At 39.9% G+C, this 15363-nt stretch overlaps 1 protein-coding gene across 2 annotated transcripts in view; it reads right to left on the bottom strand.

The window, feature by feature from the left end:
* Positions 1 to 235: 235 nt before the first annotated feature.
* The window catches only part of TPD52 (tumor protein D52), a 36273-nt gene continuing 21145 nt past the window's right edge, over positions 236 to 15363 (bottom strand). The window contains exons 1-8 of one of the 2 annotated variants that reach the window (XM_066624297.1): positions 12862 to 12985; positions 8472 to 8587; positions 7782 to 7930; positions 6441 to 6542; positions 4872 to 4898; positions 2942 to 2983; positions 2348 to 2396; positions 236 to 1126 (exon numbers count right to left, since the gene is read on the bottom strand). In XM_066624297.1, the coding sequence (XP_066480394.1) occupies positions 1010 to 1126; positions 2348 to 2396; positions 2942 to 2983; positions 4872 to 4898; positions 6441 to 6542; positions 7782 to 7930; positions 8472 to 8587; positions 12862 to 12985 (726 nt within the window). In that variant the 3' untranslated portion in view covers positions 236 to 1009. Of the gene's footprint in view, positions 1127 to 2347; positions 2397 to 2941; positions 2984 to 4871; positions 4899 to 6440; positions 6543 to 7781; positions 7931 to 8471; positions 8588 to 12861; positions 12986 to 15363 lie in introns of those variants that run through there. The other variant, XM_066624298.1, reaches the window with a different exon arrangement.

The raw sequence follows: 15363 nt of genomic DNA, 5'->3' as shown, positions 1-15363 counted from the left end.
CGTTCGAAGAAACTTTTGTTCCCTTGCAGGTTGCTCTTCCTGTAAAACCTAAAGCATTCATTGAGAGGTCAACTGTGCAAGCTCTGCCAATCTGCACACAAGTAGAAGCACTTTGTATACAAATGCATGATAAATCCAGACAAGGAAAGCAAGTTGTAAGTGCTAGAATGGGAAAGGCTCGGGTTTGTTCTTTAAAAGTCAAGAAGAATCAATTTTACCTTTTTATTGGCATGACACTTCAAAATCACTCAATTTACTGAGTTAGACTTTCAACCCTTGTGTTTTACATTAACCAGGCTTCATGGGAGTTCAATTTATTTCTATAACATTCAATAGGCAGGAAATAAACTGAATGCAGTCATTGTGTAATAATACCAATAGCAAACTGCATCTGTTTGCTTGTTAAACCATTAATAGAAGCTACTGTTGGTATATGCCTTCTCAGGGTAACATTAATATGGCGAGTGATAGATGAAAGTATCCCATTCATTATTACTTACCAGGTTCAAAGCCCACACATGTAGTAAATATCACACTGCAAAAATGAAGCAGACTTATTCTGCCAGTGGAAGTTCTTGCAACAAGACTGGTTAGAGATGCTTCATTTAGACAGCCAATAAAGCCTTTTCAGTTTTGGTAGTGAAGCAAGTGGAAGCAGACATTTAAATGTGGCATGAAGCAACTGCTATTCATCACAGCATCCAACATACATAGTGTTGAAACTCTTTGACTTTCTACATTTGAGAGAAAACGTGCTCGTGATTACTTTAGACCAGAAATTTTTTAAATACTGTACTCAAAATGCATAAAGTTCCCTTCCCACAGGCAGACAGTGTATTTTACAGTTTCAAAAAAATACTCTGAACCTACAGAAACAATTTCTATTAAATAGCTATACAGCTAAGTGCTAAACAGAAAGACATCTTGGAAGAGTCAGCAGAGGTGTTGGTGCTTCAGCATTTGCTTGCTTGCAGCATCTGGCAGTGGGTAGCAGAAGAAAGCAAGACAATCATTGAGTCTCCTCTTCTGTCTGCTTTGTAGTCGTTTCTGTGGCACTGGCGTTGGCAGTAGAGTTCAAGACCTCTCCAAAGTCACCCCCAGACGGCTTGGTTCCCCCAACCTTATACTGAAGAGAAATGTGGCCGTTTTAGATTAAAATCCTTTAAAAGGTGGACTGCAGATATATCTAAATATTTAGGTACCAAGTTCAAACAGCAAGAGCAGCGTTTCTTGCAGCTGCTGCACAATTTTCGATCTCCCTTCCCTTTCACAAGAGTCTACCCCAGTATAAGCCTCTTTCTAGATGAACAGTTTTTTTTATGCTGTCAACCAACTAGTAAATCTGAGCCGCAAATGGTTTTTTTATTGAGTCCATTATTTTTCAAGTATTATCTATTTATTTCTACCCTGTCTCTCTCTCCCCCTAAGAGGACCCAAGGCAGCTGGAAGCCCACTTGGAGCCTTTGGAAAGATAATACAATAGACCAGTGGTTCTCAAACTGGTGGGTTGCAACCCACCAGTTCATGTAACACTTCATGTGTACATGTAACACATGTAACACTTCAGTTTTGCAGGAAGTGCTTTGCACCCGCTTCTTTTGCAGGTTCCAAGCATTGGAGAGCGCTGTGCAGGGCTGCCTGCACCTCCTGCAGCCTGCTGCAGCCCAGCATCATGCAAAGTAAGGCACAAGCAGCCCCCCTCACGACGCGACCCTGGGGATCGTGTTGCTGCCCTAGCCCCTCCCACACAAGAACTTACTGAGGGAGTAAAGCTCCCTCAAAGTTTGAGAAACCCTGCAATATACTTTTCTAGCATAAAGATGTAAGACCAGAAATGAAAATTATACCAGGTCTCAGCAGAGACATACAACTCCAATACAACTATGAATTCCTGAAACTCATTTATGCTAGTCTGCATGGGCCAAAAAATTTAGTGTGCAGTAACCTCCACAGAAATTTTAGAAGACCCCAAGCTCTAGAGAGGAAAGCATTGTGCCCTGTATTCTCAACTTGTTCTTTTCACAATGTTAGGTTCTTATCTCTTCAGACAGTTGGTCATAGAGGTATATCCAATCATGCAAAAAAGCTTTTAGGCAACATGCATCTTGGGTAGTATAATAAGAGCCCTACTCAAGTCATGCACTTCTCACACTGTATTGAGTCCATTTCTCTCCCTTCAAAAATCATCTTGGCTTCCTTTTGTAACAGCACTAAGAATTTTGTTAAGTGAGCATACCACATCATAAGACTTAAAACTTGCTACAATTAGCTAGGTACCTGATCCAGTACTCTTGAAAGTCTCAAACTACTTGCACTTCAAAAACAGAACTTTGTAATTAAGATTTACCTTCAAGTTTTCCACCTTTTCTTCAAATGACTTGAATGTTGGAGAATTTCTAGTGGGAAACAGACCAATAATTAAGTTTTCCAATATCAAACCAGAAATATATACAGTATTTTCATAATACAACTGTGATACTAAAATTTTAGTAATATAGCATAAACTGTAGATCAACCCATTTCTGCCCAGCCCATAGGTGTCCACATTTAATCCCTATTGCGCATATGTTACGCTGTACAGAAATGGCTTTAAAAAGGCAGTGCAAATCTATTTTTCAGCCCACTCTTATTTATGCTTATACAGAATCTCCACTAAGTTCATGGGACTTATCCCAAATGCACAGTGTTGTACACTTGCAATGATATAAACCTCCTTCCTGCTGCTTTTACACTCTTGAGCACATTCTAATGTTTTTGCTTCAGATATAGAATGCCAAGAAAGTAAGAAGTCAGAGCAATTTGTACAGGGTAAGTATAGTACCATTATGCATTTCAGTGAATTGCGGTTTAACCTACAATTGCATTATTTCAAGATTATCTACTAATATCTAGAAGATTATTGTAAATATTAATGCCACTAGTAGGATTATGCATACATTACCTCATAGCAGGCATGCTAATTGAATGCTGTAGACAACGTATACTAAATGGCAGCATTAAGAGAAAGGAAAGTTATTCACATTATATAGAGTAAATAGATCCCTGCCAAATTCATGCAGCAACACATTAACACAACACTTTTACAATGCACTCAAGATAGGCATGCATATGTCATCATGCACACTAAAAGGAAAGCCAAAGCAGTATTTAGCACATCATGCTGTCTTAAGAACCCTCTGCAGTTTGGATTTTATAAAGTAACTGACTAAGTCTAGTTAAAAATGTCACAACCACTATGCTTTAGAGACTATGCAAGAATAAAAGTAAGATGCCCATATATTTAAAAGTACCACCTACATGGGCCAATGTTAATTTTAATGCACTTTCAAATCACCTTTGATAAGCTTTTCCCACATGCTGTTCCTCCTTTATGTTCATAATCATGATTGCCCTGACTTTCAGGGCACCAATGCTTGCTCCTTTAGTAATACAGACTGGCAAATTCAGTAATCTTGGGAAGTTGCTACTCTGATTTAATGACCTGCTCATTTTATACGCCATTCGATGATGCTTACAGTTCATCCATGTTTAATGAGGTGGTAGTTAACCTAGTCAACCTTTGACACAAACTTCAAGTTTTCTAAGCTATCCATGCATTGAGAAACCATCACATGCCTCAATGCAAGAAACAAATGGAAGCAATTGCATGGGACGGTGAGAACCCATTTTCTTCTCGATAAACCATTTTCTACACCAGTCCAAACTAGTCTGACTTTAGCCTTCCAAAAAGCATTACAGGTTCTAGTCTGAAATAGCTGTCAGAGGACTCTAGATACCAGTTCATAATATGTACCTAGCTTGACGATATCCCTGAATCTGCACAATTTTAGCCCTCCTATTTGTCTACATGGACAAAACAAGATGCAGCCAGGACACAACCCCATTTTCTGCTACCTTTACTTGTCTTTTTCTGATCTGCAGATCTGACTGGGTGCATATCTGACTGGCTGCAAAGTCCTGCACAAGCACACTTCAGAACACTGAGTGACAAACTGGGAAGAATTCACAGGACTAGGACTTCCATGAGCATTTTATAAAGCCAAGCTACCCTTCTTGAAACTGTAATGGTACTTCTATTCATATCAATTAATGCGGTGGTGCCCTTCGGGGTGAAAGGCGGAATACAAATCCAATAAATAAATAAATTACAGGGACCCCTCAGTTTAATGAGGGGAAAGCAATGTATTACTGCCAGAAGTCCAATTCAATCAAGGAAAATTGCGAAATCACTGTCTTGTTTCTACACTGAAATTCTGTTTGGAAATTAAGCAGCAGGTTCAATTTCAGTGTAGCCTTTGCCAAGAGGAAGGATTAATATTTTCCAATAAACGATAGAGCCTATCTCCTATTCAATTATATTGGCAAAATTCCCCGAAAATAGGATATTCAGCTGACGTATTCCAGAGGGAGTCTTGTTAAAGCTTTAGTCAAATTAACACAGTCCATCACATTATCTCTAGAACATGTAGTCTCAGACACAGAGAAAGAAAATAGATTCAGTTGAGTTAAAGACAGATAAATTGTAGACAGATGAGCCTAATATCAATAAACATCTGTTACTGCATTGCCACTGAGAAATAATGACAGAAAAAGCTGCTACTCTGGACAGAACACTAGTAAATGTACCACAAAGAACCAAGCAGAAGGGGATTCTATGGATCACTCTTAGAATACGTCAATCTCCTCCTCCCAAATCTTTCCTTTCCTGAAAAGTTACTGAACTCAATTGAACATTTAGGATTTATTCTTGGGCCATTTTAAAAAAGGTACATTAGCCCTAAATACATATACTTGGGAATTACATCACTGAGATCCAGCAGCTACGAGAGCACCTACTTGCATGCTCTTACCTAAAAAATAGTGACTCTTACCTAAAGGAATGTGTAAATGCCTGCACTCTGCACGATGCCAAGCAAGCATTTAAAAATAAAGAAAATCTCAGTATTATATATTTAAACACAGGAGTTTTCATATTAATACTACCAAGATTTGTAATTATCTATGCTAGACTTAAAAAAAAGATGGAAGCAATGTAGATTGTTATTAAATGTCTGTTTTATACATATATGTACATTTTATGTTTTTAATATGGTTTTAATTGTGAGCCGCCTTGAGTGCCCTTCATTGGAGAGAAAGGAGGGATATAAACAAATAAATAAATGATGAAGAGCTGACTGCTACCTTGTTCAGCAATGGAATATAGTTCTAGCATTCAGCTGTTCTGAAGGAATACTATGCAATGAAAGAATAGGCAATTTTACTTTTGATGGAAGTAGGGCCTCCTTTATCAATAGTTGCTACAAAAATTCTAACTGAACAGACAAATGGCAGCAAGAATCAAGTTTTATGCAAGTTCTCCATGAAAAAGCTGTTCAGAAGGCACCAAAAAAGCTAACAGAAGGCCACGAGTTGTGTATCCAAATCTAGACAGATTACTGGTGAGTGCATAATAGGAAGATGGAAATTTCTCATCCAAGGAGACTTTAAGGGAAAAAAAAATCCAGAAACAAGAGTTACATGACTGTTTTGCACTAAGATTTTTTTATCTAAAATAAGAACAGAACTCAAAAATTACTATTTGTGAAATATGTTGTCATTAACCAATCTTTGCATCATAAAATCTAAATATTTTCCTGAATAAGTAACTGTATGAGTCATCCAAACAGCAGCAAGATAGGAGAGGTTGGTTCCAAGCAAAGCAGTCAGAAGTTTTGCAGGACACGGAAAAATCCTTGAAGCAAGCCAGGGAGAAGTTATCATTTCTTTAAGCTGGGGTGCATGCTGCTCACGAGGCTAGTTTGCCAGCTTCTCTCCTTTGTGAAGAACAAACAGCAAAAGCCGAGAACTCATGCACCTGTGAACAGTTATACCCAATCACGAGTATTTCCTATCCAATCCTTTTAACATGGCATCAAGTAGGATGCTTCCAAATTAAGGAGCTCTCCATAGCCAACTTGCAAGGGAGAAAGGTGCCATTACTCAGGCACCTTAGATTCAATATCCCTAACATTTTCAAGTCACAATTGGACAGCAAATAGCATTTGACATTAGCACCAATTCAGACAACTGATGAGTCTACCAAGCTCAGTGTAAATGGTCCAGAAAGTATACTTGCACAAAACCTCCACAAACAGCCACTTCTCTGAGCAAAAAATGTTAAATTGAACCATAGAGAACTGGCAATAGTTTTTACAGGAACGGCAGGACTGAGTCACACAGCCATTTACTGCCCTATTACTATACTTTATATGTCAGCAATTGAAACTGTCTAGCCAGGGGTGGTAGGAACTTGCTCTTAAGTATAGAACCCAGTCAAATATCAAGATGTAAACCCCATCTATAATCTGTAGCACACAAGAAATAAGATTTTAGGCCTGGGGCAGACCCTCCTAACAAGGGTACAAACAGCTGCTTTTATAGGGAAAAAATTTAAGTCATACTTCACATCTTCCAACTTCTTTGTTATTGCAGTGCCAACTGACGAGAAGGCAGCAGAAGCTTTCTGCCCTGCTTGAGAGAGGGTTTCCGATGTTTTCTTATACCTATATTCAAAGACAACCAAATTAGTTATTACAGTTCTTGCACATCCAAACATCTCAACTGTTGCCATAGACATTATTTCACTTCTAGTACAGCTGTTCAAGTACCATAAGCCTCTTCATTCAACATCCACACTTCAGTGCAGACTCATCTAAAAGTTTATTTTTTATCCTTACACATCTTCTTGCAAGATGAATTAAGAAGGCCTGGCTAGGTGTCAAACAATTTTGAAAACAATCACATCCAAGGCTTCCGTGGTACAGTACTTGGAACTGCAACTGATCTTAAACTATTCAAAGAACAGACACTTTCACAAATGAATGACAAATGAGTAGTGAAAAGGATGGTGAGCTGCCATATTGCCCCTGTTTATCTGAAAATAGCTCATAAAGGTTTTAAGGAATATTCATAAAATGTCAGAGCCCTTGGTTAAGGCACCTGAATGAGTTGCCTTCTTGAGTCTTCTTTTCAAACACTCAGTTGTGCAACACACATTTTGAACAGCTACAGCAATACCTTGCACTTTCATTTGGTTAGGGACCATAGCATGGATGAAAGTCAAAAAAGGATGCCTTATTTAGCTTGTAAATTTATTCTGGCAGGCAAAAATGTAAATATATAACATATTAATGTGTGTGAAACCTAACAAAAACAAACAAATGTCAACATACATCTTGGAAGGTTGGGTGAAAGGAATCCATGAGGAAATTTGAAATACATTATAATTGAAACTGGTGGAAAGAGCAAAATATTCAAAGTAGATGAAAGTCAAGGTATTGCTGTACAGACCACAAAGCATTCCCTTATACATGTATCGCAATCCATATGGCTCTCATCTGCCCAAGAAAGGAAACCAACATTTTGACTAAATTATCTTGCCTGAAAAGATCCTATAAAGAGATTGAATTGCATGGTACAGCTTTCCTATCACATTAGGCAGAACTGTGAGAGGACGTTACATGATCAAATGCTACTGGCATGGGGAATCCTTGCTTATAGAAAACTATGTCAGAGAGAAGAGTTCAGCATGCAGGACTGGCATTGTATGTGCACATAAGAGCAATAAACTAAAACCTGTACCCTAAAACTTAGTCTTTCCTGGCCATTGACATCTTCTTATTCCATTGGCTAAGTGAACTGCTTTGAAAACTTTTGTTGATAGACTGTCTATAAACCTGACTGTATAAATTCAGGAATATCTGACTCTTCCAATCAGTATACACTGAGGCAGAGAAACCTACGCGTTTGTCGATGTCACATCTTGCCACCCTTTGGAAAGGTTCTGTTTCAGTTCCTGCAGTGAACTAATTCCCAGTTTTCTCTTTATTTCTGCTAGATGCTTCTCTTTAGCAGCAAGCACCTGTGACAGAGTCTGGATCTCTTCTTCTACCTACAAAACAGAGACCATAAAAAAATTACAGAAGTATAAGCTATCACTGTTGTGTGGATGTTCTACTGCAATACTATTTTTCCCCCTTTCTGAAAGGGGGAAATCCAGTATATAGTTGCCCCATCTCTTATACAGCATATAATATCTTATGCAGAGTAAGTGCATAAAGCTAAAATGTCTACTCAAAATTATGAAAACCCCTAACATCCAGAAAATGTGTACTGTCTCTTAAAAATTACAAGCAAATTGTGGAGACTGGAAAAATAGCAGCTTCATTCTCCAATCTCAGGCACATATTTGATCAGGGGAATTGCCTTTACCATTTTTCTTCTGGGTTTGTTTTCAACGGGGACAACGACGACTAACTTTTATGTAATAGCACAACAGACCCAGATACTAGTCTAAGGATGCATTTTAAAAACAAAATTATTTTTTTAAAAACACTAAACTACAAAGGTAGCACTGTTCAAATACCACAGCGTACAGACCAGATTCATTTTGTGGCCACAAAAAGCACATCAGATATCACATTGAGGTTTACCTTAGCAAGCTCTTGTCTCAATTCATCCTGTTCTTCTTCAGACAGAGCTTCTGTAACATTAACTGAAGCAGCAACATCTTCTCCAACTTCAGGAATAGTTTCATTTTTCAGCAGCCCTTTTTAAAATCAACAGAACATTTGTCAATTAGGGACTGTGCTGTTTAAGACAAACCATAGCTTTGCTTTATTTTTAAATAGTAATTTAAAGATAGGTAGGTAGGTAGGTAGGTAGGTAGGTATTATCCACTTAAGACTGCCATGCATAGCGTTCTACTAGTCTGTGTTTCTAGCTTACAGGATACCACAGGGAGTACTGAAAAGTATCAAAAGCCTGGGAGCAGAAGTTTTCTACAGTTTTCCAATGGCCCATCTCCCATCCGTAGCTTGTTCTAGCTGCTCTAGTATAAACCACCCCAAGTTTCCCACACACCCCCCAGACCTCCCAGGACTGTAGCGCTGGCCGCAGGTAACTGTAAAAACGCCCTACCCCCTCAGCAGCAGCATGATCTTGGGAACTGTGTTGCTGTCTTCCCCCTCTCCCCATCCCTTAAAGGGGCATAGATCAATGCTTCCCAGACTGTTGGGTCACAGCCAACCAGTTTGGGAACCACAGCTTTAACCTGTTGAAATTCAGGCACAATGCCACCTCTAGGACTCTGAAGGGCAGTGTACAGTCCAGACGCCTAAGACTCTTACCTACTCTCCACGATACCAATAGGAAGTGTGTCCTTTTATGCAACTTCCACATCTTCTCTTTCCCTGCCCTCCAAAGGAGAAGGATGGAGACTCCTAAGTACTGCCTCCATAATGGCAGGCAGCAATTATGAGCATCCTCTCACAAATACACAAAGAGAACAGCTATACAGTTTTCTGTTCCATTTGTAGGACTCTCTGATGCTTCAGAAGATGTGTATCCTTAAGAAACTTATATCTTTTGAAACTTCCAACAGCCTCTACTCCCATGTGTGTTTAATAGCAACAAACTAGCTGGGTGGTAGAACTTCCCATAGTTCTGCCAATTACTCTGCTTGCTAGAAACTTCAGAGCCCCTTTATCCATCACTTCCCCAATTATCATCAAGATTTGCATATTTTTTCTTCTGCAGCTAATGAGTTCCTAAGTGAGAAAAAGTGCTTATTTTTGGTTATAACCAGTTTAATATCACTTCTTGCCTAATGACATCACTTCCGGCCCTCAGCAGGCATCATGAATGCTATTCGGCCCTCTGTATGGAACAAGTTGGTGTTCCATACAGGGTGTACGGACACCCCTGTACTAGATGATGTTATCATGGTATGTGAGCTCTTTTGGGAATCTGCTACAGATCTACTATGGCTACAATGTACAGGTGGAGCCTCTGTATCCACAGGGATCTGTTCACAGACACCTCCCACCCCTCCCGTGGATACAAAAAACAGTGAATAAGCAAATTCACTATTTTGGTTCTTTAAATCCTCCAAAAGCATCCAGAGGTATGCTCTGGTCACCACCAGAGGGCTTTCTGAAGCCTGCAGAGACTTCAGAATGGACCACTATGGTAAAATCCAAGCAATTCAAGTAGAGCTATAGCTCTTGCATCAGCACCCCTAGCCACAGCTGCCACCTGGTGGAGCTGTGTATCCAAGGGTACTCCCAAGTTGCATACCTGTTCCTGCAGGGGGAGTACTACCCCATTCAGAACAGGTAGATCAAATGATCCCTGAGTCAAAGGTTTCCTAACAAGGGCAACCTCTGTTTTGTCTGAATCTAATTTCAGTTTGTTGACCATCATCTAGACCAGGGGTCTCCAAACCCCGGCCTGCGGGCTAGATGTGGCCCGCGACAAGCCTCTATCCGGCCAACCTCTTGTCTCCTGAAAGCCTCTGGCCCACTCAACTGTACATGACCAAGCTATGCTCTGGTTGTGTTTGGAAGGGTGTTCTGAGGGCCAGAGAGGTTGAATGAATGAGCCCATTCATACATTTATTCACTCATCTAAGTTCCATCTCTAATTTATTAATTTAAATTTTATATTTAAATTTTTTTCTGGCCCTCAACACGATGCCAGATATTTGATGTGGCCCTCTGGCCAAAAAGTTTGGAGACCCCTGATCTAGACCCAAAAAGACTCCAGAGAGTATTCCAGGACCTCAACAGCTTCTCTGGTATCTATTGGTAAAGAGAGATGAGTTGCTATCAGCATACCAATAACACTTCAGTCCAAATCCCTGAATGATCTCTTGTGATTTTATGTAGATGTTAAAAAGCATACAACTCAATGTGGAACCTTGAGGCACCCTGCATCATAAAGACCAGAGTGCCAAAAAGTCCCCTAGCACCATCTTCTGAGACCTGTTGGCCAAGAAGGAGCAGAACCACTTCAAAACAGAGCCCCCAAGCCTCAACCCAGCCAACAGATCCAGAAGGGTACCATAGTCAATGGTATCAAAAGCCACTGAAGTTCAGCAGAACAAACAGGAAAGCATTCCCCTTGTCTAAGTTATCCATCCAGGTGACCAAATCAGTGTCTATCCCAGACTGAAGCCAGACTAAGAAGGGTGTAGATCAGCATTTTTCAACATCTGTCCCCACTGTAACTTCACATGGTCCACCTACTGAAAGTAGCACTGGAAGTAACTGGCAATGGTGTCATCTCCAGTTACTTTCAGATTTGAAGTCCAGACACAATGTAACAAACACTGATAAGGTTCAGGGTGGACAGGGAGGCTTTTTTGAGCAAGAAGTGCATGCAGGAGCTCTGCCTGCTGAGCTGAGCCTCCTTCTGCTGCTTGAAGCATTGCATTCCTGGTCTCACATGGTGGGGGTCTGGGAGTTCCCCAAATCACACCAGACACTTCCTCAAGTACCTCATTGGTGGCATGAGTACCACTGATTGAGAAACACTGGGGCAGGTGATCAGCTCTCCAGCAGCTGAGATGCCACTGCCCACTCAATCAACTTACACCCAAAGGGGAGTTGGAAATATGCTGAAGTTATTTAAAATCAGACAGATCCAAGGAGGATTTTTTTTGCTCTAGAATCCCAAGTTTGCATTCAATCATTTTAAATTGCTGTAGTCCTGGAAAGTCTCAGATTTTATCCCCAAACCTGGTAAATTAGATTATGGTCCGCAAGCATGAAATAACATTAGAGATTGGTGCCTCAGGCAACACATATCTGTAAAACTGAAATGTCTAGTGCATCAGAACTTAAATCACTGTTCATTCACTCACACATTAAGGAGGTTTCCAAGCAGGCAAACTCATTTGATCCCCATTTTTAGTAGCCAGGAGATATTCTTCAGAAAATATTGTGTACAATGAATGAAGTCACTACCTAGAATAAGTGGTCACACAAGAGTTTGCTCAAGTTTTTCAAATGTGACAAGCCAACAGGAGTCTTACAGCATTAAAGCAAATATTAAAAACCAAAATTCTAATTCACTGACTTCTGAATGCAGTTTTAAACTTTTGGATAAAGTTTACCTAAAATCTGAAAAACTGCTGCTTTGAGAGTTTCTGTAGTGTTTCAGATACAGTACGTTTTCTTGCTGCAAGCCCAGATCAACATTGTTGTCCTCATATTGTACAGATGATGAGTTGGAAACAGGCATGTCCAAGGTTTCCCAATTCATGAAACAAGATTCAAAATTAGAAGCTTCCCCAGTTCATATAGCTCATTCTCTTAACCACTATGCTATACCAACTTTAGACTTGTTAACATCTCATTTATACCACATTTTTCAACAAAAATCCAGTCCACTGTGGACTATACAGCATGTCAAGGGTCTATCAAACAAAATTAAGCACAATGATCAAAGTACAGGAGGAACTGACTGAGATCCATTTATTAGACAACCCACATCCTTCTCATCAGAGACCATTATGACTTCACATTTCTGGCAACTGCAATATTGTCTTTCAAAATGAAAACATTTTTTTTATTGGCATCACATGTGCCAAGAAGCAAATGTATAGGAAAAACAGTCTAAAAAGACTCCCGGCAGAAGGCAGAGTTGTCCCCTCCCAACAGGATTTGATACCACATGCTTGTTGGATCTTTTACTAACCAAATTCGCCACACAAAACCCAGAATTTCTGTCTACTCCCCTGCTTATTTAATTGTTCCAAGCTCATTGTTAAGACAGCTTGGCAGCTGCAGCAGACACCGAGATACACTACTGTATTTGTTGTTAAGTCAACTGTTAGACCGTTCCCGTGTCCTCTAATTTTCTCATTAATTCTAGTACAAATATGCATTTTTTCCTTAAAAGCCTGCTGCAACTACTTCCTGTGGGGCAGTTCAAAGCACCTTACTACACACTGTGAGCTACAGCTTCCAGAAAACAAGTCAAACTAGGACCTACCCTTACAGTGCTGTAGATATACAGTATAAAAATGAAGCAAGTTACCAAAGTTCTTCTGCACAGGAGACCCAGGTGGAGAGAGTGCCATACTGGGCGATAGAAAGAGATAACTCGTGTTAACTCCAGCATCAAAATCAAAAGGAGATTTGTAATCTTCATATGCATCCATATCCAGTCAGCATTACAGAAATTATCACTCAAAATACATGGCTCATTTCTTGCCTTTCTGCATTTGGCAAAATATCCATCCTTCTCATTTTCTTTACACAGGACATTTGCCCATTTTAAACAAGCAAGCCACTAGTTTCAAGATGTTAGGCTTTCACGTTCTGAAATTCTCTAGCAGAAATACAGAACCAAGACCTAAACCCCACAATCTTGTTCAACAGAATTTGCTGAGGTTCTCAACTTCAGTCATCTGCACGGTTCAAGTCTGGAAATCTATAACCTGTCCATGTACCAGAGTTCTGCATAACAAGACGACGTTTGCAGCATACTGTATGCCTAGAGTTCTGGAAGGTATTAGCCCTGTGCAGGATTACATCAAGAGTTTTCAGTCATTTTTAGGTGTCAGCTGACCACAGTTGCACCAGGATATCCTTAATCTTCTAGGACACAAAAGGATTACTAGCAATAATCTATCCTATAAGCCATCTGTGTAAGACTTTATGCCTGATTAATGGAAGAGATTTTTCCTCCCTAAAGAGAAGCTTTCCTCTCTCACTAGTCTCTGGTCAAGAGCAATTCCACATGCTACGTAACAGCAATACATTTCTGTCATAGCCTACTTATGCAGTAGGGTTCTGTGGTCAACTCTTATCCTTGCATTATATAATAGCAGAAAACAATATGTATTACTGAGCAAAATGCCCCTCATATCAACCACCAGCACTTCACCACCAGTTCATAGATTTTCACTTATTTACATTATAACTACCATCTTCTTAAAATGACAAGCTATTGTCCACATTATCATATCAGAAGGTTGCCTGTTAATCAACTGATGTTTACCTCAGACGAGACTACTCATGTCTGCCACAGTCCGGGACCCACATGCCCTATACCAATGTCATTTAGTAAAGTGTCAGTATGAGTTACATTTGTCCAGAGGCTTTTGTGAGGGCTTCCTCACTTCCGGGTAGATGGGACTTGTTAGCCTGGGAAGGCAGCTCATCTGAGAGAAGAAAAACTCTGATCCCAAACCTCCACTGCCTTGTGGCTACATCCAGGTATGGAAAAGGCTTTAGGAGAAAACCTCGAGGCAAAATCCGGAGCCGGAGTCCCTGAGGCAGTTCATGGCTGAACACAATCATGTTCTGGCAACTCCTGCGACGCCGCTGGAACAACCGTACTGGCTTCTGTCTTTCCATTGGCCCATTTCAGCAACGTGGAGAGGGGGGATTTGCTGCATGGGTAACAGTCTATCCTCCATACCTACCTTACCCAGGTTTCACGCACTAGAGAGGACACTGTTCAAGAACCACTATTCAGAGTGCAATACCATAGTCTTCCAAAACCGAAGGATGCCAACTGTCCAGAGGATGGAAGGAGACTAAACTATCGTGTTTAGAGGGGGTATGTCAAAGATTATCATATTTAAGCATGGCAGAAAATTAGCAGCCATGTGCATGGCCACACAATGGCAAACAGGCAATGCAACTACTATCTTTACACACAACTGAAGGAAATAGAGGGATTTGGGCCAAATTGGAAGTGTGGGAGAGAGACTACCAACATGCAAGATTTTATTTTTTTTGCACTTGTTACATTTTTCAGACAAACTCATCATTTGATGTCAATCTTCCTAGCTTTGATTACATGATTCTAAATCAGCCATTTTCAACCACTGTGCCGTGGCACACTGGTGTGCCACAAGTGGTCCACAGCTGTGCCACAGGAATTTGGGGGAAGGTAATTTATTAATAGGGCCAATGGGAGATGTGAGCCCCCACTGGCAGTATGGTGTGCCTTGTCAATTGTCAAAAAACCTGGTGGTGTGCCTTGACCATTTTAGTGCCTTGTCAGTGTGCCATGAGATGAAAAAGGTTGAAAATCACTGTTCTAAATGCTCAAAGCTTAAAAACCTCTGTAAACAGACATACACAGAGAGAAGGTTACAATCTCTATAGTTAAGATTGATTTTTCAGAAGTTAAAACCTCTTTGAAGAGATGTTACTGATTTAGCAGCCATATCATTTCCCTACAACCAGGTCCTAAAAATGTTTAACAAAGTCTTGCCTTGAGACTGGTAATACAAGCCTCCAGTCTAAGACTGCAATCCTATCCACACTTACCAGAGACAATGTCCCATTGACCACAATGGAATTCCCTGTATAAATTAATTTTATTTATAGTAATAGTAAAAGAAAAACAACCAACAACAGAAAATACATAATAGATAATACATTAAAAAACAAAAAGAGAAAAGAAAAAGAGAAAAAACTACATAGAATATAATAATAATAATAATATAATATACAGTATTTATATACCGCCTTTCTTGGTCTTTATTCAAGACTTTATTCAAGGCGGTTTACACAGGCAGGC

The sequence above is a fragment of the Tiliqua scincoides genome, chromosome 4 (assembly GCF_035046505.1).
Source record: "Tiliqua scincoides isolate rTilSci1 chromosome 4, rTilSci1.hap2, whole genome shotgun sequence".
NCBI lineage: Eukaryota > Metazoa > Chordata > Lepidosauria > Squamata > Scincidae > Tiliqua > Tiliqua scincoides.
This window is presented reverse-complemented; position numbering and strand designations above follow the sequence as displayed.